Consider the following 25855-nt stretch of genomic DNA (forward strand, 5'->3'; position numbering starts at 1 on the left):
ACCCACAGGTGCCATCAGGAGGTCCATCAGTGGGGCCAGGGCACTAGAAACCCTCCCACTGTTGCCCCCCCCCAAGCACCAAGAAGACAGAGCATCACTTGCCCCAGACAGAGAGTTCCATCTATATTCTGTGCCACTGATGGACCTCTGCTCCAGATGTTTATCCAATCCCCTCATTAGAAGTTTGCCTTTTGGTGAGGGGTCTTCCACCTGTTTCCTTTAGTTCATTTCAGGCTCACAATATCTGAAAAGGCATTTGAATTAACAGAATGCTCCTGATAATACCATGCATTTGGATTCTGCATTTAGCTCTGAAGGCGGCACCTGAAGCAGAGACAACTGCGTGTTTTAGTCGCAGATTGGAATACAAAGTCACCCTCACTTACATGCTGTTACGAACATGGCAGGCACAAAATCACAGCTCGCCAGCCCGTCTCTGTCATTCTGCAGCACTTGAAATGTGAAAAGAACTGAGATGGTTTTGGAGAGAGCGTGATGGACCAAAGAAACAGAGAGTTTTACTAATGTGCCCTGTTGAATTTGGGGGTTATTTTTAGATGACTTTTTCTTTTTATCCCTTAAATGTTTGGTGGTACGCAACCTTAGAAAAATAAAGGCACATGCATGCATAAGCCAAGCCAAACATGAGCACTTTTTAAGTCCCAGTGTTTTCTTTAGCAGAGTTAAATTTATATGTACTTAAATCCAGGGATTTTTTTTTTTTGTAGCAGGAACTCCTTTGCATATTAGGCTGCACCCCCTGATGTAGCCAATCCTCCAAGAGCTTACAGTAAGCCCTGTACGAAGAGCCCTCTAAGCTCTTGGAAGATTGGCTATATCAGGGGGTGTGGCCTAATATGCAAAGGAGGTCCTTCTAGAATTCCTTACAGGGCTCTTAGTACAGGGCCTACTGGGAGCTCCAGGAGGATTGGCTACATCAGGGGGGCGTGGCCTAATATGCAAAGGAGGTCCTGCTAGAATTCCTTACAGGGCCTACTGGAAGCTCCAGGAGGATTGGCTACATCAGGGAGGTGTGGCCTAATAGGCAAAGGAGGTCCTGCTAGAATTCCTTACAGGGCTCTTCTTACAGGGCCTACTGGAAGCTCCAGGAGGATTGGCTACATCAGGGAGGTGTGGCCTAATATGCAAAGGAGGTCCTGCTAGAATTCCTTACAGGGCTCTTCATACAGGGCCTACTGGAAGCTCCAGGAGGATAGGCTACATCAGGGGTGTGGCCTAATATGCAAAGGAGTTCCTGCTACAAAAAAAGCCCTGCTTAAATCTTTTATATTGTATCCAATGGGCTTTTCAGTCTTGTCTTTGCAAGCATGTATGCCAGAAACACCCTGATCTGGATTGGATGGCCCAAGGTAGCCTGATCTCATCAGATCTCAGAAGTTAAGCAGGGTCAGTCCTGGTTAGTACTTGGATGGGAGACCTCCAAGAAAGTCTGGGTTGCTACGCAGAGGCACGCAGTAGCAAACCACCTCTGTGCTTCTCTTGCCTTGAAAACCTTATGGGATTGTTATAAGTTAGCTGTGACTTGATGGCACTTTTCACCACTGTGCTAGAAATGTATATATATAGCAGGGGTGGCCAACGGTAGCTCTCCAGATGTTTTTTTGCCTACAACTCCCATCAGCCCCAGCCATTGGCCATGCTGGCTGGGGCTGATGGGAGTTGTAGGCAAAAAACATCTGGAGGGCTACCATTGGCCACCCCTGATATATAGGTTTATGCTAGGATTCTTGGGATCATAATCTATAAAGGGCTTATAGACTCTGCATTGAACAAATTTCAAGTTTATTTCAATTTATATCCCGCCCTTCCCACCGAAGTATCACAGAAGCATTCCTGATACACTGGGCAAATGGTCCATCTCATCCAGCATTCTGTTCTGACTGGTCAGTGGCCACCTTGTACCAGCAAATTGCATTAAGTTAATATCATTTTATACTTTCCCGTTGAGTTCGTTGTTTCTGCAGCGTGTAGTTTGGCCTTATATGCCCAGTCTAACACCTTCCCATTCTTTCCTTACCTCAGTTTAGTCTTCTGCAGCTAGAAGATTTTGAGAATTGCTTGGAACAACTGGAAAATCGTGTTAAGGAGACCACAGAAGCCTTGGACAGTCCGAATCAAGGAGATGAAGGCTCAGATCTGCTGATGGTAAGCATGTGCCCATGCAGTGGAGTTGAAGCTTATTAGGGCAACAGGGTTGTGATGTTTGTGGGTGGAATTCCAGTAGGAGGTCAAATGACTTAGAACAGGAAACCCCAACCTTTTTGAGCCTGCTGGCACTTTTAGAGTTTTGCCACAATGTGGTGGGCACAGCCACAAAATGGCTGCCACAGGAGGTGGAGGCAGCCACAAAAAGGCTGACATGGCTTACCTTCAGTCATGCAGTGAAGATCCTTGTTGCTGTGATGGCAGCTACTGATAAAAATTTTTTTAAAAAAAAATCTCCACAGCCAATCAAATTTCCAGGGACTGATTAGAAGCCTTGCTGGGCAAAAGTCCTGCCTGGCCCCGCCCACTTTCTAAAAGCACTTGGTGGGCACTGGGAAAAGTGTGGGTGCCTGCCATAGGGCTAGGATTGCCAATCTCCAGTTGGGGGGCGGATATCTGGTTTGGAGCCCCTCCCTCCAACTTCAGAGCTATCAGAAAGTTGGGGGAGAATGGCTGTGGGTCACTCTTCTCCATGTGAGAAGAAGAAGAAGACTGCAGATTTATACCCTGCCCTTCTCTCTGAATCAGAGACTCAGAGTGGCTTACAATCTCCTATATCTTCTCCCCCACAACAGACACCCTGCGAGGTGGGTGGGGCTGAGAGGGCTCTCACAGCAGCTGCCCTCTCAAGGACAACTTGTACAAGAGCTGTGGCTGACTCAAGGCCATTCCAGCAGGTGGAAGTGGAGGAGTGGGGAATCAAACTCGGTTCTCCCAAATAAGAGTCCACTACACGAAACTGGAATTACCCTCCCAACAGGCAAGAAGCTGAAAATAAATGCAACATAAGAACATAAGAGAAGCCATGTTGGATCAGGCCAATGGCCCATCCAGTCCAACACTCTGTGTCACACAGTGGCCAAAAATTTATATATATATATATATATATATATATATATATATATATACACACACACATACACACACACACACACACACATATATATACACATATATATATATACACACTGTGGCTAATAGCCACTGATGGACCTCTGCTCCATATTTTTATCTAACCCCCTCTTGAAGCTGGCTATGCTTGTAGCTGCTACCGCCTCCTGTATCAGTGAATTCCACATGTTAATCACCCTTTGGGTGAAGAAGTACCTCCTTTTATCCGTTCTAACCCGACTGCTCAGCAATTTCATTGAGCGCCCATGAGTTCTTGTATTGTGAGAAAGGGAGAAAAGTACTTCTTTCTCTACCTTCTCCATCCCATGCATAATCTTGTAAACCTCTATCATGTCACCCCGCAGTCGACATTTCTCCAAGCTAAAGAGCCTATGTATGTAACCCGGAAGTTACATAGGGATGTCGGTGACGTCATGGGTGACGCTCAGGGGTTTTTTTTGGCAAAACTCTATGGTAGAATTAGTAACATCCAAGAATACGATATCTGTGCCAGCTCTCAAACACTCCAAGGCTGCATGTATTGAAATGCTATTATATAAAGCCACGCCTTCCCATACTTCCAAAGCGTAGCGGTCCTGCTTTGACTTTCTGAAGATTACTTTTGTGTCTTAAGGCTAGTAGCTCCTGGCTTAGATAAGTAAATAAATTTGTGACTGGGGGAAAAAAACAAACCCAAAGAGAGACTTAAAATTAGTTAAACATTTTGGCTCCTGCCATGACAAGTAAACACATTTAGATCCTACTGCGTCTCTGATGGGAGGTAGAACCTGAAATGCTGGGATAAACAGTTTTCAGTCTGTCCCTGCTTTTTTTCCGTTGCTTATTTAGATAATAAAGTATTGCGAGTGACTGCGTCTCGCCTACTTGAATGCTGCACTGTTTGGTTGTTTTTCAGATCGCAGGTATCTTTTTTAGCCCGTTATTTCAGCTGACAGAAGTGCAGTTTAATCGCTTTGAGAGTACAGACCCAATAAAATGTGCTATTATGTGATTATTTCCAGCGGTTAATCTTCATTTAAGGAACATTGCTTTTGCCTGTAAATAATAAATGTTCCTCTGTTTATTGAGCATATAAATTGTATATAAATTTATTGGGAGCCTATAAATTGTCTTTGGTTCTCTTTGCTGTACAATGGTTATTTGGCCATGGTCCCAAATTCCTGGGCCTTTATATTTCTTTGAAACATCAAGAGATTTGTCTGGATCCAGAGGATACAGTGTGCTCCATGCAGCCATCACCATGCACCACACTTCCTGGATTGGTTATTGGCCATGGACGGCCATCATGCCCTTTTCCAGGATTTTGTATATGTCAAGATAGGAGATTTGCCAAAACGTTGCCATATTATTCTGTTATATCAAAATAAAACAAAACCCCAGTGGCATCTGAAAGGCTAGTGTAGGGGTGGCCAAACTTGCTCAAAGTAAGAGCCACGTAGAATAAACAACAGATGTTTGAGAGCCACAAGACAGGAAGGAAGGAATTCACTGCCGCAGCAGGTGGAGGCGGCTACAAGCATAGACAGCTTCAAGAGGGGATTGGATAAGTATATGGAGCAGAGGTCCATTAGTGGCTATTCACCTAAGCTTATTGTTGGAACTCTCTGCCTGGGGCAGTGATGCTCTGTATTCTTGTGCTGAGGGTTGGCAGTGGAAGAGCTTCTAGCCCCACTTGTGAACCTCCTGATGGCACTTGGGGGGGGAAGGGGTTGGCCACTGTGTGACACAGCGTGTTGACCTGATCCAACATGCCTTCTCTTATGTTCTTATGTGTGACACAGAGTGTTGGACTGGATGGGCCATTGGCCTGATCCAACATGGCTTCTCTTATGTTCTTATGTGTGACACAGAGTGTTGGACTGGATGGGCCATTGACCTGATCCAACATTGCTTCTCTTATGTTCTTATGTGTGACACAGAGTGTTGGACTGGATGGGCCATTGACCTGATCCAACATGGCTTCTCTTATGTTCTTATGTGTGACACAGAGTGTTGGACTGGATGGGCCATTGACCTGATCCAACATGGCTTCTCTTATGTTCTTATGTGTGACACAGAGTGTTGGACTGGATGGGCCATTGGCCTGATCCAACATGACTTCTCTTATGTTCTTATGTGTGACACAGAGTGTTGGACTGGATGGGCCATTGACCTGATCCAACATGGCTTCTCTTATGTTAAGGAAGGCAAATAGATGGGGAGGAGAGATGGAAAGAAAACAACTTCAACTGTAAATGCATTTTCCAAGCTGCCAGCTGGCTTTGCTTGGATAAGTGATTTGAAGAGACAAGTGCCTTCTTCAAGCTGGCTGATGGGGCGGTGGGGCTTCGAGAGCCACACAGTATGTGTGAACGAGCCACAGTTTGGCTACCCCTGGACGAGCGTTTGTTTCAGAATGAGCTTTTTGTGGGTCACCGCCTACTTCCTCAGGCAGTGGTGGGAAGAACTTCCAGGTCACCATTGACTCATAGCGACCCTGTAGGGTTTTCCAGGCAAGAGATGTTCAGAAGGTGGTTTGCCATTGCGTGTCATGACCCAGGACTTCCTTGGTAGTCTCCTGTCCAAGTACTAACCAGGGCCAACCGTGCTTAACTTCCAAAATCTGACAAGATGGGGCCAGCCTGGGTTGCCTGGGTACTTCCTCAGGTGCTGCCTCATAACATTTCACCAGTATGATTTTCCGTCACATACCTACCTGACAATGCAGGCTGTGACCCTGGAGTTTACAGTAGGAGGATTGGCTACATCAGGGGTGTGTGGCCTAATATGCTAAGGAGTTCCTGCTGCAAAAAAAGCCCCAATCCTATCTAAAATAAAAGGGATACTGAGGTGGATCCTACTATCCTACTGCAGAAGAAGTTAGAGAAAGACACCTCAGATTGGAGGAAAATTTCACATGAGCCAAAATATTTTAATAAATGAATGAATAAATGGGTAAAAAAAATGGTAGTCCTTAAAGTGCCCCTAGATTTTTGTTTGTTTGTTTCATTAAGGTAAGAGGTGCCAATATTTCGGGTCCTTAATTGAGTTGCCTTCTTTTCAGAGCCAGATGTTGGGTCTCACCGCTTTGTCTCCCGAGATGGAGAATCTGAACGAAGTCAGCTTGAAGCTCCCCCTCGGTGACTTCACCGCCAAGCGACTGCAGAGCCTGAACAGGCTGTGGGCTCAGAAGACAGCCATGGCCCTGGAGCAGTGCAGGTAAAACAAAGACAGCAAAAGCTTTCCCTTCCCATTCCTAGAATTATAGAATAGAATCATAAAGTTGGAAGGGACCTCCAGGGTCATCTAGTCCAGCCCCCTGCACAATGCAAGAAACTCACAAACACTTCCCCCTAAATTCACAGGGTCCTCATTGCTGTCAGATGGCCATCTAGCCTCTGTTTCAAAACCTCCAAGGAAGGAGAACCCACCACCTCCTGAGGAAGCCTGTTCCACTGAGGAACCGCTCTAAACTCACAAACACTTCCCCCTAAATTCACAGGGTCCTCATTGCTGTCAGATGGCCCTCTAGCCTCTGTTTCAAAACCTCCAAGGAAGGAGAGCCCAATCACACCTGACCATAGATGATGCCTTCCATTCCCTTACAGCAGACATTCCCGTTATAGAGTCCTCCCATTTGACCTAGGTTCAGCTCCTCAGGGTTTTGACAAGAGTTGATAGCTAAAAACTGGGAACATTTTATTACATGTGGATTGTTTTATAATCTCACACACTCGCTAGCTGATCAATATGAAAATAAAGTTATAGCAGTATGGTATCTACTTATGAAATATATGGCTGAACAGGATATTGTTCCAAAGAACCCATATTATAAAAATTTGATTTATTTTTAGATATTTGGGCCTAAATGGCTATATAAAAGCACCAGAATTTGCTTTAATTTATATGTGCGTGTGTGTGTGGCTTTTTTATTTTAGCGGGAACGCAGTTCCAGCTGGTTTGGTGTCAGGGGGTGTAGCCTAATATGCAAATGAGTGCCTGCTGGGCTTTTTCTACAAAAAAGCCTTGCGTGAAACAATAAGATATCAAGGGGTGTGGCCTAGTATGCAAATGAGTTCCTGCTGGGCTTTTTCTGTATATTAGGCCACACCTCCTGACACCAAGCCAGCCAGTGTCAAATTAAAGTAAATTCTGGTGGGGTGTGTGTATGTGTGTGTATGTGTGTGTTTATACACACACACACACACACACCACCAGAATTTAATTATATAAATATACACCCACACATACACACACACATACTTACATACGCACACATTTATCTATGTGTGACTACCCCTGGGCCGAAAGAGATCAAGCTTCAGAACACCCGAACACGGGCCTTTTCAATCGCAGCCCCTGCCCTATGGAACCAGCTTCCTCAGGAGGTGCGGGCCCTGCGGAACCTTGATCAGTTCCACAGGGCCTGCAAGACCACCCTCTTCAAATTAGCATACACGGACTGCTGAATAATGCTGTTAATCAAGGGTCCGCCAACACGATCCTGTCTAAGGACCTATGTCATCATGAAAATTATGCAAACTGACAGAAATTAGCGTCAAAATGCCATTATTACTGTCAGATTAAATTAAATTATATAATTTTAATTATATTTGGTTTTTAAAGGATGTTAAATTTAAAGTTTATATGGTTAAATTTAAAGTTTTTATATTTATTATTGTATGTTTATGAAATGCTGTTAGCCGCCCTGAGCCTGCCTAGGCGGGGAGGGCAGGATACAAATAAAATTTTAGTTACTTACTTACTTATTTATAAACTCAGGGTGTATTATCGTATATTTTTTGGATGGCATCTGCATGTTGCATTTTCATTGTATTGCTTTGTTGCTGTATCAATAGAATAATAATAATGCGGGGGGGGGGAGAAGAATTGATAGTTCTGGTGGTCCTTCTGTGAATGGCAGGTGGTCTGCGTTCTGTGATGTCACCATACAGTTTCGTGGCCTTTAACCATTATAAGAAGTGGCCCTGGCAAGGCTAACTTCTGGCACCCCCACCCCCGCACTGATAGCCGCTCAGGAGCACCCAATTCGATGCCCCCAGAAAGGTGGTGCCCTGGGCGATTGCTTAGTTTGCCTAGCGGCAGGGCTGGCCCTGGCCATTACTGATGAACTGGAAGATGAAGCCAGGAAAAAAAAATTGGCTGCCATGGTAACTCCCTTAACATCTTCAAGATGCCTAAGCAGAAGTTCTTCTTAGAACGCTTCCTTTGTTAGAGAATTAAACTGTTTCCCCTTATCCTGCGCTCAGATAATACAGGTCCTTCCGTTTTTGCCTAGGAGCAGATTGGCTCTTAATCAGGGGCTTGCAGGGGCTGATTTCATTCCTTAAGTTCATTAGGCATTCTCTGAAACAAAACCTTCTTTGAGATGGACTGTGCTTTGAGGAGGCCACGTTTGCATCTTCCCGACGTGGGGCTCCAGTCTACATCTCCTGTTTCACAATGAATTGTTTTTTTCCTGCCTGCTAGGTTATGATCTTGACAGTAAGCCCTTTGGCTGGTAGAGTGGTTGAGAATTCCATTAGCAGAACCAGGGCTGGAGTTCTAGCAGGAGCTCCTTTGCACATTAGGCCACACACCCCTAATGTAGCCAGTCCTCCAAGAGCTTACAAAAAAGAGCCTTGTAAGCTCTTGGAGGATTGGCTACATCAGGGGTGTGGAGCCTAATATGCAAAGGAGCTCCTGTTAGAATTTCCCCCCTGAGCAGAACATATTTTGAACATGCGAGTGCAGCAGCATCTTAATGACCAACAAGAGGGTCAACACTTATCCCCTGGAAATCTCATTGGTCTTTAGAGTGCTACTGGACTAGAATCCAGCTGTTCTACCACAAGCCAGCATTGCCAACCTCTGGAACTATACGGAACATTCATACTGGAAGGAGTTTCTCAGTATAGTTGCTTTTTGTTTTAATTTGTTTATGCAGTGAACTGCAGGAGATTCAGTCGGATGAAAAGTTTCTGGCAAGATGTCAGAAATGGGTTCAATTCTTCGAGAAGGTGAAGGAGAGGTTGAAAGACGACGTGGCTGGGACTCTACAAGAACTAGAGGAGCAGCAAAGAGATTACGAGGTAATCTGAACGGAAGGCCAGGGAGCCACCAGTTTGCCAGCCAAACCATGGGCTGAAATTCTCTAGTTTTACTGCTTGCAGCGGTGTACCTTCCCTTTCCCGCAGCATCCTCCCATGATTCTGGAAACAGTGGGACCAGGGTGGGGTAACCTGTGTAAGAAGAGCCCTGCTGGAGCAGACCAGTGGTCCATCTAGTCCAGCATCCTGTCTCACACAGTGGCCAACCAGTTCCTCTGGAGGGCCAACAACAGGGCATAGAGGCTGAGACCTTCATTAGAGCATCAGCAGAGCCCTGCTGGATCAGACCAGTGGTCCATCTATTCCAGCATCCTGTCTCACACAGGGGCCAACCAGTTCTTCTGGACAGCCAACAACAGGGCATAGAGACCGAGGCCTTCCCTTGATGCTGCCTCCTGGCTCTGGGATTCAGAGGTTGAGTCACCTCAGTCACCATGACTAGCAGCCACTGACAGACCTTCCCTCCATGAATTTATCTAATTCCATTTGAAAGCTGTTTATTCCTGTGGCCATCACAACATCCTCTGGCAGTGAATTCCACAGCTAAATCATTCTGTCTCACACGCTGGTCAACCAGTTCCTCTGGAGAGCCAACAATACGACACAGAGGCCAAGGCCTTCTCCTGATGTTGCCTGCTGGATCAGACCAGTGATCCCTCTAGTCCAGCATCCTGTCTCACACAGGAGCCAACCAGTTCCTCTGGAGGGCCAACAGCAGGGCATAGAGGCCGAGGCCTTCATAAGAACATCAGAAGAGCCCTGCTGGGTCAGACCTGTGATCCATCTAGTCCAGAATCCTGACTTAAATAGTCCAGCAACAGAGCACAGAGGCCAAGGCCTTTTGCCAATGTTGCCTCCTGGCACTGGGATTCAGAGGCCGGCTGCCCTTGAATGTGGAGGTTTCCTTTAGTCACCATGACTAGTAGTCACTGATAGATTTCTCCTCCATGAATCTGTCTGTCTCTTTAAAGCTCGCCTGTGCTTTTTGGCCATTGTTACATCCTCTGGCAGAAAATTCCGCATTTTTTATCGTTCATTGTATAAAGAAACAGATAAAATGTGATGCAGTATGCTGGGGTCCTCAAGCTTTCTGATTTGTGGCCACATTTGGAATTATGACATGAAATAGTGGGCTCAGCAAGAAAATGGCTGCCATAGGAGGCGGAGCCATCCAAAAAAACAATTACCACCACTTAACTTCAGTAACACAGTGCAGATCCTTGTGGTGTCATGGCAGCTGCTGCCAAAACAACATTTTTTTTAAAAAAAACTACACAGCCAATCAGAAGCCTTGCTGGGCAAAAGCCCCATTTGACCCACCCACTTTCTACAAACACTTGGCAGCTGCAAGAAAAGATGTCTGCAGGCACTGTGGCTTCCACAGGTACCACATTGAGGATGCCCATAGCATGGGGACACCCTAGAAAGGAGAGAAAAACTGAGGAGGATCATCACTTCCTTCTCCTGTCTCTCACCAATGTTTTTTCCGCCTCTATCCAGAGACTGGCAGAAGAGTGGCAAACTCATCAAGTTCCCCAGACTTCTGTACTTCATTTCGTTTTGTCAAGTAGGGTCCCTTAATCCACCAGCATTTCCTTTTCAGGAGTCAGAGGAAACTCCTGGGAGATGGGAGAAGGCTGGGCAGATCTGCCTTCATAGTCCCGATTTGCAAGACCCTACAGCATCATGTCGTTCCGGAGAAAAGTAGCTCTCCGTGGGAAGGCATGAACATCTTGAATGCAGCCTATCTGAGAGATTCTCTTCCTCCTTTCAGTTTCGCTGCAGACCCGGAATATATTAAGCTGCCATTACAGAGGCAACTGTGGTTATTTATTGGTATATCTGCCTGCTGACTTATTAAGCAAGGGGACGAGGGTCTGATTTTTGGGGCAAGTGGTATGCACGGGGGAGGAAGCTGAATTCTTGCCTGCTTTATGCTCCTCTCCCCCCTTGCTTTCTTGCTTTAAGCAGAACCAGGGCTTTTTTTGTAGCAGGAACTCCTTTGCATATGAGGTCACACCCCCTCGACGTAGCCAATCCTCCAAGAGCTTACAGGGCTGTTAGTACAGGGCCTGCTATAAGCTCCAGGAGGATTGGCTACATCAGGGGGTGTATGGTCTAATATGCAAAGGAGTTCCTGATACAAAAAAAGCCCTGGGCATAACCAGGTCACTCGTGTGAACGCACAGCGATTCCTTTTTATTTGGGCCTGAGATTAAGCTTCTAAGGACATATTTGCAACACAGTGATATTTAATAGAGTTGCCAACCTCCGGGTAGGGCCTGGGGATCACTCCGGATTACAGTTGGTCTTTAGACAGCAGGGATCACTTCCCCTGGAGATAATGGCTGCTTTGGAGGGTAGACTGTATGGCATTATACACAGGGGTGGAATTCTAGTGGGAGCGCCTTTGCATATTAGGCCACGCACCCCTGATGTAGCCAGTGCTCCAAGAGCTTACCAAAAAAGAACCCTGTAAGCTCTTGGAGGATTGGCTACATCAGGGGTGCGTGGGCTAATATGCAAAGGAGCTCCTGCTAGAATTCCACCCCTGATTATACACCCCCGAGGTTCCTCCCCAAACCTCATCATCTTCAGGCTCCACCAACTAATTTCCCAACTCAGAGGTGGCATTCCTAATTGCGTACAGCCTGCTTCTCTCTGAGATTCGATGCAGAAGGAGAAAGAGGTCAAGCTGTCCTTTCTCATTCCAGAGTGTTCTGCTGCTGTGACATGTAGTTGCATAGTTCATCCCTGCAAAGGCCAACTTGAAGAATATGCATGTACAAGCTACCCATCATAACTTATTTTTTTATTATTTTATTGAAATCCGGCTTTTCTCTCTGATCAGGGATGCAAGTCAGCTTTTTGCATTGTTTCTCCCTTCCCTCATCCTGACAGCAACAACTTTGTGAGGGGAGATTAGGTTGTGAGATTGCGACAGGCTCAAGGTAACTTGGTGGGCTTCACATGGAGCAGAGGTCCATCAGTGGCTATTAGCCACAACTTGGTATAGATAGAACTCTCTGTCTGGGGCAGTGATGCTCTGTATTCTTGGTGCTAAGGGAGCAACAGTGGGAGGGCTTCTAGTATCCTGGCCTCACTGGTGGACCTCCTGATGGCGCCTGGTTTTTTGGCCACTGTATAAGAGTGGATGGGCCACTGTCCCGATTCCACATAGCTCTACTTACATTCTTATGTCTGGAGCAGTGATGCTCTGTATTCTTGGTGCTGGGGGAGCAAAAGTGGGAGGGCTTCTAGTGTCCTGCCTCACTGGTGGACCTCCTGATGGCACCTGGGTTTTTGTTTGTTTGTTTTGCCACTGTGTGACACAGAGTGTTGGACTGGATGGGCCAGTGGCCTGATCCAACATGGCTTCTCTTATGTTCTTAATGTGGTTGTAGGAATAATTCAAACTTAGTCATCCCAGTTCCAAGGTCCAACACTCTTACCGCTACACCTCCCAAGCTCTCAGCCTCCCTGCCGGAGGATTTTTTGCATGTTCCAAATTAGATTTGTTATTCTCATATTCAAACCATGCCTTCTCTTCAGCGTGTGACACTGAACGGTTACTTTATTCCCTGTTCACAGATAATGCAAGCAGAGATTACTGTCCAGCAGCAAATTTTTAATTCTATTGTTTCGAAAGCTTTGCACATGCTGGAATCAGGAGAAGCTGAAAACAGGTAACACATTTGCCTTGTTTTTCTGTGGCAAGAGAAGGGTGGCAGGGAGAGGGGAGTCATGCATTCAAAGGCTGAAGTCAGACCAGTTTCCTGGACTTTTTTTGTAGCAGGAACTCCTTTGCATATAAGGCTATACACCCCTGATGTAGCCAATCCTCCTGGAGCTTACAGTCGGCCCTGTACTAAGAGCCCTGTAAGCTCTTGAAGTATTGACTACATAAGAGGGGTGTGGCCTAATATGCAAAGGAGTTCCTACTACAAAAAAAAGCCCTGCTTGAAACCAATACGCGTCTTGTGCAAATGACGTTTTACTTTGTTTTATTATAATAAAACAAAGGAAAACGTTATTTGTATGAGAAGCGTATTGGTTTCAAGATGATTTGTCCTGTGCTATTAAGAGTCTCATCTAGGCTTGCCTATCCCTGGGTCCCAGCAGGGGTTCTCCCGCTTTCCCAGGCTCCTTCCCACCCCAAGTCAGCTGGCCGTCGGGGGGGGAAGCCCCGCCCACACAGTCATCATGTGGCTTTCCCCCTCTGGAGGCTTCAATCTCTACTTGAGAAAGCCTTCCTCTTTGGATGGTGTGTCTGCGTCTTTAAGGCTGAAGGGGAGGGGGGAGGAGGCAGAACAACATGGCTGTGAAAGGAGCCCAGACCCTCCGTTTGTTGCACAATCCTTGCAGAGGTCGTTTGCATAGTGTGAAGGTAAACTTGAACCTTTGATTGCCCTGTGTTACTGTGAAAAACTTGAAAGTTCAGCAACTCGTGAGTAGAGGTGCCAATCCCCAGGTTTGGAGGCCTTCCGGAGCTTCAGGGTCATCAGAAATGGGGGGGGGGGGAAATGTCTGTTGGACCATAGGGTATAATGGAGAATTAATCACAGGGTATCTGAGGCTCTGGAGGGGCGGTTTTTTGAGGTGAAGGCACCAAATTTTCAATGTAGCATTTGATGAGTCTCCCCAAAATGCTCTCCAAGTTTCAAAAAGATTGGACCAGGAGGTCCAATTTTATGAGCCCCAAAAGAAGGTGCCCCTATCCTTCATTATTTCTAATGTAGGGAAGGCATTAAAAAGGTATGTGGTCCCCTTAAATGTGATGGCCAGAACTTCCTTTAAAGTTCAGTTCTGCTTGTCACAACTTTGCTATGGCTCCACCCCCAAAGTCTCCTGGCTCCACCCCAAAGTCTCCCGGCTCCACCCAATGTCTCCTGGCTCCACCCCCAAAGTCTCCTGGCTCCACCCCCAAAGTCCCCAGATATTTCTTGGATTGGACTTGGCTCCCCTAGTCTCATCCTCAAGACCACATAGTCCAATGAAAGCAGCCTTAGAGCTTGGGCACAATCCTGCGGGAAAGGTTAATTAATAAGATTGGAATTAAATTCCCGGTAGCAGCATGACATACCCAGAGAGAGAGAAAAGGAGAAAGTTAAAAAAAAACACATCGTGTCTAACCACACAAATTAAAAGAGAAGTGACGAGCAGGCCCTTTGATAAGGAATATTATTATTTATTTTTATTATTATTTTGTACATTTATAGCCCGCCCTTTCCCATAAGGGCTCAGGGCAGATTCCAACACGCTAAAGCAGTAAAATCAACAATAAAACATCAGAATAGTTAAAACAATTAAACCAATAGATTAAAATTAATTATTTAAGACGGCATGGACGGTTTGAGCACGTGGGGCGTAATTGTCATGGGCAGCCTTAAGTTGCCCTAAGATGTCAACAGAATCGACCCCAGTTGAAATGGCAGTCATTGCTGGGAGGCCAGTTAGATGGTATAATGGGAGGATGAGGACGTCCGCTTGCCTCAACCGTAGACCAGGTGGAACAGCTCCATTTTGCAGGCCCTCCGGAATGGTAACAAATCCAGAAGGGCCCGAATCTCTATAGGGAGTTGGTTCCACCAGGTCGGGGCCAGGGCCAAAAAGGCCCTGTTCGAGGCAAGCCGGACGTCCTTTGAGCCAGGGATGGTTAGAAGATGTTGGCCAGCCGATCGTAATGACCTTTGGGGCTCATATAGGGAGAGACGGTCCCGCAGGACAGCCCATATATGTGCACAGCCCACAAAACATGCACCTGGTGCCAGCTGGTGGTGAACCAACATCTCCCTCTCTATTTGCCGCAGGACCGAATTCATCTCCAAGCTCACCCTGCTGAAGGAGCAGTGGCAGAGTGCCGTTCTGACGGCTCAGCAGAGAAAGGGCGAGGTCGACAGCCTTGTCAAGCGGTGGCGCAAGTTCAAGGCCTTGATGCGAGACCTCACGAGATTCCTGGAGGAGACAAAAAGCTTCGTCGCTGCTGTGAAGAGTCAGGACAAGCACAGCCTGTGCCAAGTCTGGAACCTGAGCCAGGATTTCAAGGTTTGTTCCTTTGTTCCCAAAAGAACTGGCTGGTGAAACAGGACTTGGCAGCCCCAGGGACCCTGCCCCTAGGTTCCACTGCCTCTCCAAGTGAAAGCGGGAGGGAAAAAAAAAAAACCCTGGTGGCATTGCGTGTGCCGTTACACCACTTCCAGTGAAATCCCATAATTGATGCAATGTAGCTCTAGGAATCACTGCAGCACGGGTGGCCAAACTGGCTCAGGAACCACATGTGGCTCTTTCACATATATCGTGTGGCTCTCTTTAAATCACTTCTCCATGCCAGCCAGCAGCTTGGACAATGCATTTAAAGATAGTTGCTTTATTCCACCTCTCCCTCTCCCCTGCCTCCTACCATCTACTTTCCTCCCTCCCTTCCTCCCTCCCTCCCTCCCTCCCTCCCTCCCTCCCTCCCTCCCTTCCTTCCTTCCTTCCTTCCTTCCTTCCTTCCTTCCTTCCTTCCTTCCTTCCTTCCTTCCTTCCTTCCTTCCTTCCTTCCTTCCTTCCTTCCTTCCTTCCTTCCTTCTTCCAGAGAGCCAGTTTGGTGTAGTGGTTAAGTGTGTGGACTCTTACCTGGGAGAAACGGGTTTGTTTCCCCACTCCTCCACTTCCAGCTGCCGGAATGGCCTTGGGTCAGCCATAGCTCTCACAGGAGTTGTCCTTGAAAGGGCAGCTGCTGTGAGAGTCCTCTCAGCCCCACCCACCTCACGGGGTGTATGTTGTGGAGGAGGAAGATAAAGGAGATTGTGAGCCGCTCTGAGATTCGGAGTGGAGGGCGGGATATAAATCCAATATCTTCTTCTTCTTCCACATCTAATGTTCATGTCTTGTGGCTCTCAAACGTCTGATGTTTATTCTGTGTGGCTCTTACATTAAGAACGTTTGGCCGCCTTTGTTTTACAGTATGGCAACCCTGTAAAACAGCTGGTGTCTGGGAAACTTACAAGAGCCTCACCATCCAGATAGCCACTGGTATTTAAAGTGCAACCAGATTTTTCAAGGGTGGGAAAGTAACTGCAGAGGAGCTCAATGAATTCTTACAGTCAGCTTTTAGAATTCAGAGGGAAGAGTCCGCTAAATCTCTTTCCCTCTTCCTTATCTTGGTGTCAGCATAGGTGTTTATTGACTCAAGACTCAGGTGTGTTTGTCTGGTTCCTGTTTTAGAATAAAGAAGTCCTTCTTCGAAGGTGCCAAATGAGGTATTCTTTAGCCTTGGATACTGAGGAAGAGCTACTCGGCACAGCAAGCCCTGAAGCAAAAGTGGACCTCCAGAAAGAGAGGAGTCAGTTGCAAGAGAGTTGGAGCGATGTTCAGCTTCAAGTAGAGGAGATCACCAGACAGTTTCAAGGCACCATACAGGTATCTTTCATTCTTGGGAACAAATTCCAAAGAGGCAGCTGTATTAATTTGTGGCAGCAAACACAAAAGAAGACACCTGTAAGAACATAAGAGAAGCCATGTTGGATCAAGCCAGTGGCCCATCCAGTCCAACACTCTGTGTCACACAGTGGCCAAAAAAACCCAAGTGCCATCAGGAGGTCCACCAGTGGGGCCAGGACACTAGAAGCCCTCCCACTGTTGCCCCCCCCAAAGCACCCAGAATACAGAGCATCACTGCCCCAGACAGAGAGTTCCAACAATAATCTGTGACTAATAGCCACTGATGGACCTCTGCTCCAGATGTTTATCCAATCCCCTCTTAAAGCTGGCTATGCTCATAGCTGCCACCACCTCCTGTGGCAGTGAATTCTATGTGTTAATCACCCTTTGGCTGAAGAAGTACTTCTTTTTATTCCTTTTTGCTTTTTAAGTTCCAGTTGCCTTTAAGGCTGTATGGGATCTGAAATATTCTACCTAGCTCTTGATGGGCAGAAAGCCAGAACATCTGCCCAGAGTTCTAAGGAAACAACTTCAGAATTCACGCTGGATCAGAATTTTTACACCTCATCCAGAATTCCTCCAGTCTCATTGTTTCCAGTCTCATTGCCTCATGCGAAGGGGGCACAACCAAACAACTAAAGTTGAGCAGTCAGGTTAGAATTGATAAAAGGAAGTACTTTGTCACCCAAAGGGTGATTCACACGTGGAATTCACTGCCACAGGAGGTGGTGGCGGCTGCAAGCATAGACAGCTTCAGTTTTATTTTTATGTATTTATTTTTCACATTTATATCCCGCCCTCCCTGCCGAGGCAGGCTTAGGGCAGCTAACAACATTTCAGTATCAACAATAAGACAGCAAAACAGTTACAGTAATCTATTATCAATTAAGTAGTTAAAACAGTTTAAGATCATTAATACAATTTTAAAACAACAGTTTTGGTGCTAAAATTAATATAATACATTCAATGGTATTGGGGCATCTGTATATTTTGGCTGAAGGCCATTCGAAATAATGTTATTTTCCAGGCCTTGCGGAACTGGGCAAGGTCCCGCAAGACTCTAACATCTTCTGGGTGTTGGTTCCACCAGTGGGGGGGGGGGGGGCTGCAATTGAGAAGGCTCTTTCTCTGGTAGCCTTCAATCTCACCTCCCTCGGGGAATATGTGGGGAGAGAAGGTCCCTAAGGTAGGCAGGTCCTCGGCCCTCCTCAAGAGGGGATTGGATAAGCATCTGGAGCAGAAGTCCATCAGTGGCTATTAGCCACAGGGTATTGTTGGAACTCTCTGTCTGGGGCAGTGATGCTCTGCATTCTGGGTGCTTGGGGGGGCACAGTGGGAGGGCTTCTAGTGTCCTGGCCCCACTGATGGTACCTGGGGTTTTTTGGCCCTGTGTGACACAGAGTGTTGGACTGGATGGGCCATTGGCCTGATCCAACATGTCTTCTCTTATGTTCTTATGTTCTTAATGCTTTTTTACTATTCGTATCTTCCTTTATGTTTTCTCTGCAAAACCACAGGCATGGGAGAGCTCTGAAAGACAGGTGGAAGAGTCGTGCCAGAGTCTGCAAGAGCTCAATATGAGAATAAAAGATCCTCTCCCGGCAGAGCACGATGAGCTGCAGACGGCAAAGGAGCAGATGAAGGTACCCAAGTTCAGTCTGGCTATTCATCTCTTTGACTCCTGCAGGGAACTTTCTTTTTATGTCATCAAAGGGCTGTCTATAACAGGGGTGGCCAAACTTGCTTAACGTAAGAGCCACATAGAATAAACTTCAGATGTTTGAGAGCTGCAAAACATGAACGTCAGATGTTAGAGAGCTGTGAGACAGAAAGGAAGGGTGGAAAGCAGGAAGGAAGGAAAACGAGAGGCGGAAAGAAAGCAACTTTAACTTTATATGCATTCTCCAAGCTGCTGGCTGGCTTGGTTTGGTTAAGTGATTTAAAGAGAAAAATGCCTTCTCCAAGTCAGCCAATAGGCCAGCGGGGGCTTCAAGTGCCACACAATATTTGTGAAAGAGCCACGTGTGACTCCTGAGCCACAGTTTGGCCACCCCTGATCTATAACATTGAACTATTGCTGCATCCAAAGCAATTCAGTTCCTCTGTCAGTTTGTACAAGCGGATCAATCTGGGAATGTTTTCCCCCACAACTAAAACGGCGAGGGAGGGGGCTTGCCTGAGAGAGCCCAGAAAGTCTGTCCCTATGAAGAAAGGTTAAAATGCTTGGGGCTCTTTAGCTTGGAGAAACGTCAACTGTGGGGTGACGATAGAGGTTTACAAGTTTATGCATGGGATGGAGAAAGTAGAGAAAGAAGTCCTTTTCTCCCTTTCTCACAATACAAGAACTCATGGGCATTCAATGAAATTGCTGAGCAGTCAGGTTAAAACGGATGAAAGGAAGTACTTCTTCACCCAAAGGGTGATTAACACGTGGAATTCACTGCCACAGGAGGTGGCAGTGGCTACAAACATAGCCAGCTTCAAGAGGGGATTGGATAAAAATATGGAGCAGAGGTCCATCAGTGGCTATTAGCCACTGTGTGTGTGTATTGGCCACTGTGTGACACAGAGTGTTGGACTGGATGGGCCATTGGCCTGATCCAACATGGCTTTTCTTATGTTCTTATGCTCTCAAGATGATGGTGGGCCAGCAAACAGAAGGGAGGGAGAAGCTGAAGGCTCTATTTGGCCAGACACACTGGGAACAAGCTTGCCTCAGCTGTGCTGCCAGACCCACAGATGTTCACCATGGTCCCTTGCATGGACGACCAGTCTAGGGGGCTAAGTAGAATCATCTGGGGTTGCCATAATATGGCACAGACAGGCGGTTGCCTGTCCTTCTACAGAAATATTGTTGGGTGGCATTTGAGCTGAGATACTGGACTCATGCAAGCCAGGAGCTCCTGGTTACTTAAGCAATTGCAAGCATGACATCTGGACTGGTCTGAACCAGTGTTCCCTCTAAGCTGAGTTAGTGTGAGCTAGCTCACCGTTTTTTTAGCCTCCAGCTCACGTATTTTTGTCTTAACTCAGGAAGGATGACCTGCAAACTAATTTATGCAGTAGTTATATCGCTCACTCACAACTTCAGCGCCACAGAGTAGCTCACAAAGTAGAATTCTTGCAGGGTTTTTTTTGTAGCAGGAACTCCTTTGCATATTAGGCCACACACTCCTGATGTAGACAACCTTCCACGAGCTTTTGTTGTTGTTGTTGTTCAGTTGCACAGTCGAGTCCAAATCTTTGCGACCCCGTGGACCAAGTCTTCCACCATCCTCCGAAGTCTACTCAAATTCATGTTGGTTACATCAGTAACGCTGTCCAGCCATCTCATCTTTTGCCGTCCCCTTTTTCTTTTGCCTTCTATCTTTCCCAGCATCAAGGTCTTCTCCAGTGAGTGCTCCCTTCTCACTTGGTGGCCAAAGTCTTTGAGCTTCAGCTTCAGCATCTGACCTCTTATTACAGGGCCTACTGTAAGCTCTTGGAAGATTGGCTGCATCAGGGGTGTGTGACCTAATATGCAAAGGAGTTCCTGCTACAAAAAAAAGCCTTACAAGACCACAGCTTAGAGGGAGCATTGGTCTGAACCTGGATAACCAAAACTGTTCCTTAAAATATCCCAGTTTGTATGAAGCAGAGCTTTTTTTTCTTTCAAATGTTTTATTTTACTGATTTATACTACAAATGGCAAATAAAAGTTAAAACGAACAGAGGAAAAAATTCAAAGCATAAATCACTCTAAAACAAAAGTTATAGTAGACTTAGATACAAAACCAACATCCTGTATCCAGATATCTAAATAAGGATACAAAGATCTGCTGACCCAAATAATAATATCCTGCGAATTATTTAAAAAGACTACGATGGAGATATTTAGGAGGAAATGTCCTTAAAGAACTAGAATGCCATTCAAAGTTTAATACAGAAAACCACTTCTCTACAAGGTTAGAAACTTCGGCACCATTGAATCTGCTATTATAATTATCCATTGTTAATAGTTCCCATACTTCTTCACTCCACTGATCCACAGAAGGAATAGTTTTGTTTTCCCAATAGAAGGCAATTATGTTCCCAGTCATAATCAATTCTTGTCTGATTTTAGGAATATTAGAGTCCTTACATAAACTTAACAAAATGAAGCCTTGTTTTAATTGAATACGTGGAGCGGTTTTGAAGAAATGGACGGTTAACTGAGAATGTTTAATCACTTTGTGGAGGAGCCAGGGCTCAGTGGTAAAGCATCTGCTTGGCCTGAGGAAGGCCCTGGGTTCAACTCCTGACATCTCCAGTTAAAGGCTCAGGTAGCAGGTAATGTGAAAGATCTCTACTTGAGGCTCCAGAGAGCCTCTGCCCGTCTGAGTAGATAGTGCTGACCTTGATTGTCTGATTCATAAGAACATAAGAAAGAAGTCATGTTGGATCAGGCCAATGGCTCATCCAGTCCAATACTCTGTGTCACACAGTGGCCAAAAAAACCCAGACCAGGACACTAGAAGCCCTTCCACTGTGCCCTTTCCCCCCCCCGCCTCCCGCCCAAGCACCAAGAATACAGAGCATCACTGTCCCTGACAGAGAGTTCCATCTATACCCTGTGGCTAATAGGCATTGATAGACCCCTGCTCCATATGTTGTTCCAGTCCCCTCTTGGGCAGCTTCATGTGGGTTCAGGCTCCTTCCTGGCAGCTGCTCAAGTGCTTTTGTATCATTTCCTGCACTCATTGGTGCTACCTTCCTTTCCTCCCCATCCTGCAAATCTTCAAGAGACCTTCTGAAAAATAAGCCCATATCCTGGTTATTCTAAACATTCGATTTCTTCTTTATTAGATTATGATTCCCCCCCTCCGACATTCCTGAGGTTATTTATAGATCTGTCTTGAAATTGCTACACGTATAATGAGGGGACAAATACTCAGAGAATATAAAAACAGAAAAGTGTGTTTCAGACAATTCTGAAGCAAGAATTTGGTATGTAATGAAAATGCAAAGAAAATCATGAACAGGAGTCTAATATAAGGTTTATTTTATTTATTTATTTGTTATTTTCAATTTATAACCTGCCCGGCTCAGGGCAGGAACAACAATTAATGAATATACAGCATTAAAATTAATTCATACAATAAAACAATATGGCAATCTTAAAAACAGGTCAAATTCTGCAGACGGTAATATCACGTTGCATCCTCTCCTTCCATACATCTCTCAGGTGGTATAAGACAGACGACATAGTGGGTCAATTCATAAGAGTTTGTTTAGTGCCCAAGAGTTTCTAACAAACAAACTTCCATGTAGTCCATGAATGTTTACAAGGGATTTTTTTTAAAAAAGTGTTAAATATAAACAGATGCCACAAGAATTTGTGAATTTCTTGCATTGTGCAGGGGGTTGGACTAAATAACCCTGGGCCACCCTTCCAGCTCTAGGATTCTATGATTCTAGTTTGTTTGTGTGCTGAAAGGGAAGTTTTATTCCAGAATCCGTTTATTCACTGTTCCTAAATCTTTGGCACCGAGGCATTTTCTGTCCCTTCCCCCTTACTTCCAGTTAGCAAACAGAGAGAAAAGAGAGCCACAACTGAACTTAAGATGCACGGATGCTGGCGACGGAATTCCCTGACTCTTGTCTGGCCTCCTTATATATGCAAATTCCTCTCTTCCTTTCCCCTCCCCCTTGCAGGCCAATCATAGGATTAACCAAAAGGTTTGCGAGAGGAAACACACACACACACACACACAATCCAGGAGCTTGGCCTGAAACGATTGTCGTTGTTGTCTTTGTCCCTGGGCGTTTCAATGCAGGAACTGGAGAAGTCCCTGGCCAGCTGGAACAGGAGCCTGCAAGACCTTGGCACCATGAAGGCTGACCTGGCTCACTGTCTTCTGGCCGAAGACGTGATGGTCCTGCGAGAGCAAGTCCAGCATTTGCACAGACAGTGGGAAGAGCTCTGCCTTCGCGTAAGTGGCTTTCGGGACAGGCTGCGGCGACTTGGCTGAGTTTGAATTACGCCCGTGCTGAAAAGGGAGGAAATACCTCGCAAGCCATTCAGTTTTGCACAAAGCAGTTAGCCGGAAGAAAGTTTAAAACGCTGTCTGCGAATGTAATTTGTTGGGGCTACGCAACAGTGTGTTTGGGAGCTGGGGAGGGGGGGAAGCATCTGCCGCCCCTTCGCCTTTTGTTCCCGTAATGTGCCCCTTAGCAGTTTCGAAAACTTTCAGTACAGGCAGGAAGGATGGGAATAGGGTGAAACCAGGGTTTTGTTTTGGTTTTTTTTTAAGCCTGGCTTCAGAGGTCTTTGTTCGGAATTTAAAGAAGCGACGGGCAGGCTTAGGAAGGGTTAAACTGAAATGGCCTGGGGTGAATGGATTCGGAGGGGGGTGGGGAGGCGTGGAAACAGAGGTATTATTCAAGAGTCTCTGTGTTTTGATTCTCAGGTGGCAGCAGAGCTTCAGTTTCAGAGGCAACAGAGTTTGCGGAAATGAATTGCAGAGAGAGAGAGAAAGAGAGAGATAAGCCGGTGAATGTTTTGCAGGAAAAGTGTTCAAACATGCCAGCAGTGGTCACAGCCCTTTCTTTTTATTAGCGTACTTGTACTGCTGCGGTTTCAGGCAGCCCGCCGTTACAGCCATTCGCTTTACCTCTGGATCGTTCCGCCGCAGATTAGTCTTGGTTTATGTTCACTGGGTCTGTTGTATAGGTTAGCAGTTGTAAGCAGGACTTTTTTTGAGCAGGAACGCACAGGAGCGCAGTTCTGGTTGGCTTGGTGCCAATGAGTTCCTGCTGGGTTTTTTCTACAAAAAAAAGAGTCCTGCATGAAACGATGGGGATGTCAGGGGGTGTGGCCTAATATGCAAATCAGTTCCTGCTGGGCTTTTTCTGCAAAGGAAAAAAAAAAGGCCCTGGTTGTAAGACAGCTGCATCCTCACTTCCAGGTGAAACACAAAACCGTGTTGTTAACTTTAGCACTTTTTAAGCTTCAGTTGTTCAGCCCTGTCCACCTCGGCTATTTTTTAAAAAGGGGGGGTGGGGGAAAGCCAGGAAGAGGAGGTACAGAAAACTAGATGGTGTGCTGAAGAGAGTTTTATTTAGGGCTGCATTTGACTCATGTGGTTTTTACTTATTGACAGTCCTTTGAGATACGTGTTTTTTCTCCTTGTTTTCTTATTTATATTTTTAAGCAGCCTTGAATTCCTCAGTGCAGAAAGGCAACTAAGTACATGTTTTAAATAAATAAATAAAATAAATACATTATGGGAAGATGCTATAGAAATACTATAGGGATTTACTAGAAGAAATGAGCAGTACTTGGCATTGTTGTAGCGCTTCGGAGTGTTCACAGAACTGACATTGTTGGTCCAAATAATGGACCCCAAACCAGGGCTTTTTTGGTAAGGGGGGGGGGAACCCCAGAAGGAACTCATTCTCATATTAGGCCACACCCTCTGACATCACCATTGCCACACATAGGGCTTTTATGAAGAGAGCCCAGGAGGAACTCGTTTGCATATCCTGACACCAAGCCAGCCGGAACTGTGTTCCTGTGCATACCTGCTCAAAACAAATGCCATTTTGAGTGTTGCTTTATTAGGGCCAATCAGAATGAGGAGAGCGCAAGCTTTCCACTGCTCTAGCTCTCCATGAAGTTACATTTTTCCCTCCATGGGAGAAGTGCAATTGTGACCAGATGTTCCCCCCCCTCCGTTTTTTTAAAAATCTCACAAATTCTAGGGTTGCCAGCTGCCTGGCAACAAAATATCCTGTCCTTCTAATAGAGACGTAATAGCATGTTATTTACCAGGGGACTAGGGTTGCTCGCTCTGGGTCAGAAAATACCTGGAGATTTTGCGGGTGGAGCCTTGTGAGGGAGAAGTTTCGGGGAGGGACTTCAACGGGCTATAATGCCATAGAGTCCACTTTCCAAAGCACTTTCCAATTTTCTCCAGGCAAACTGTGTCACCTAAGAACATAAGAGAAACCATGTTGGATCAGGCCAATGGCCCATCCAGTCCAACGCTCTGTGTCACACAGTGGCCAAAAAACCCCTAAGTGTCATCAGAAGGTCCACCAGTGGGGCCAGGACACTAGAAACCCTCCCACTGTGCCCCCCTCCCAAGCACCCAGAATACAGAGCATCACTGCCCCAAACAGAGGGTTCCAACAATACCTTGTGGCTAATAGCCACTGATGGACCTTTGCTCCATATGTTGATCCTGTCCCCTCTTCAAGCTGTCTATGCTTGTAGCCACCACCACTTCCTGTGGCATTGAATTCCATGTGTTAATCACCCTTTGGGTGAAGAAGTCATCTAGAGATCCGTTATAATTGCAGGAGATCTCTAACTACCACCTGTAAGCTGGCAACCCTACATTGTTTACTTCCATGCCATGAAAAACTTCAGAGGCCCATCTTCACACCTTAAGCCTCTCTTAAAGAGGCAGGAAACATTTTTCAGGGCTGTTTTCAACCCTGTGCGGCCCAGCCTGATGTTGAGCTCTGACATTGATGAATGCAAACCGTTTTCCACCATTTTTGGTTGGGTTTTGATTTTAAAAAGTATATAGATTTTGATTTTGACTTATACGATCTTGCTGTAATTATGACAACGTCCCTCTAAAGCAGGGGTCCCCAGCCCCCGGGCCGTGCCTGTCAGAACTGGAAGAACTTCAGTTGTCTCTGACCGTGTGAAAGATCGTTTTATTGTTGCTGCTACAACCGCATAAAATGTAACCAATACTAGCTTCGTTATCAGTGTTATAATGTCAGAACTGGAAGAACTTCAATCGAGGCCCAAGACTTCGTTACAAAAGTATAGGCGTTTATTGAGAACTACAATGCTGAAGGTACAGGATAACACTGATAACGAAGCTAGTATTGGTTACATTTTATGCGGTTGTAGCAGCAACAATAAAATGATCTTTCACACGGTCAGAGACAACTGTCTGTTTCTCAGGGTCTGTTATCAGCGAGGGAGGATGGAGCCCTGCTGAGTTGTCCTGGCCGGCTGGCTTCAAAGGCCACCTGCAGATGTTGACCAGAGGCTATCTGCCACCCTTCAGTGATCACAGGCTGTTTGGAATGCATGCTATTTTGGTTAGTGGCCTGGCACAGAACACATTGGGTTAGTATCTGGTTACAATATGGAGTCAGTTAGGCTAACAGCATACAGGAAAGTTACAAGTTCTGACAGTGCCCTGTTAGCAACCAAGCCG

The 25855-nt window shown here is 46.0% G+C and overlaps 1 protein-coding gene across 1 annotated transcript in view; it reads left to right on the plus strand.

Annotated features, from left to right (window-relative positions):
- SYNE2 (spectrin repeat containing nuclear envelope protein 2) overlaps positions 1-25855 on the plus strand; it is a 407300-nt gene that overhangs the window by 299227 nt on the left and 82218 nt on the right. The window contains exons 85-92 of the mRNA XM_060261546.1: positions 2044-2166; positions 6182-6336; positions 9065-9209; positions 12819-12913; positions 15038-15272; positions 16437-16631; positions 18170-18295; positions 22448-22603. Of these exons, the coding sequence (XP_060117529.1) occupies positions 2044-2166; positions 6182-6336; positions 9065-9209; positions 12819-12913; positions 15038-15272; positions 16437-16631; positions 18170-18295; positions 22448-22603 (1230 nt within the window). The remainder of the gene's footprint in view (positions 1-2043; positions 2167-6181; positions 6337-9064; positions 9210-12818; positions 12914-15037; positions 15273-16436; positions 16632-18169; positions 18296-22447; positions 22604-25855) is intronic.

The sequence above is a fragment of the Heteronotia binoei genome, chromosome 21, assembly GCF_032191835.1.
Source record: "Heteronotia binoei isolate CCM8104 ecotype False Entrance Well chromosome 21, APGP_CSIRO_Hbin_v1, whole genome shotgun sequence".
NCBI classification, from domain to species: domain Eukaryota; kingdom Metazoa; phylum Chordata; class Lepidosauria; order Squamata; family Gekkonidae; genus Heteronotia; species Heteronotia binoei.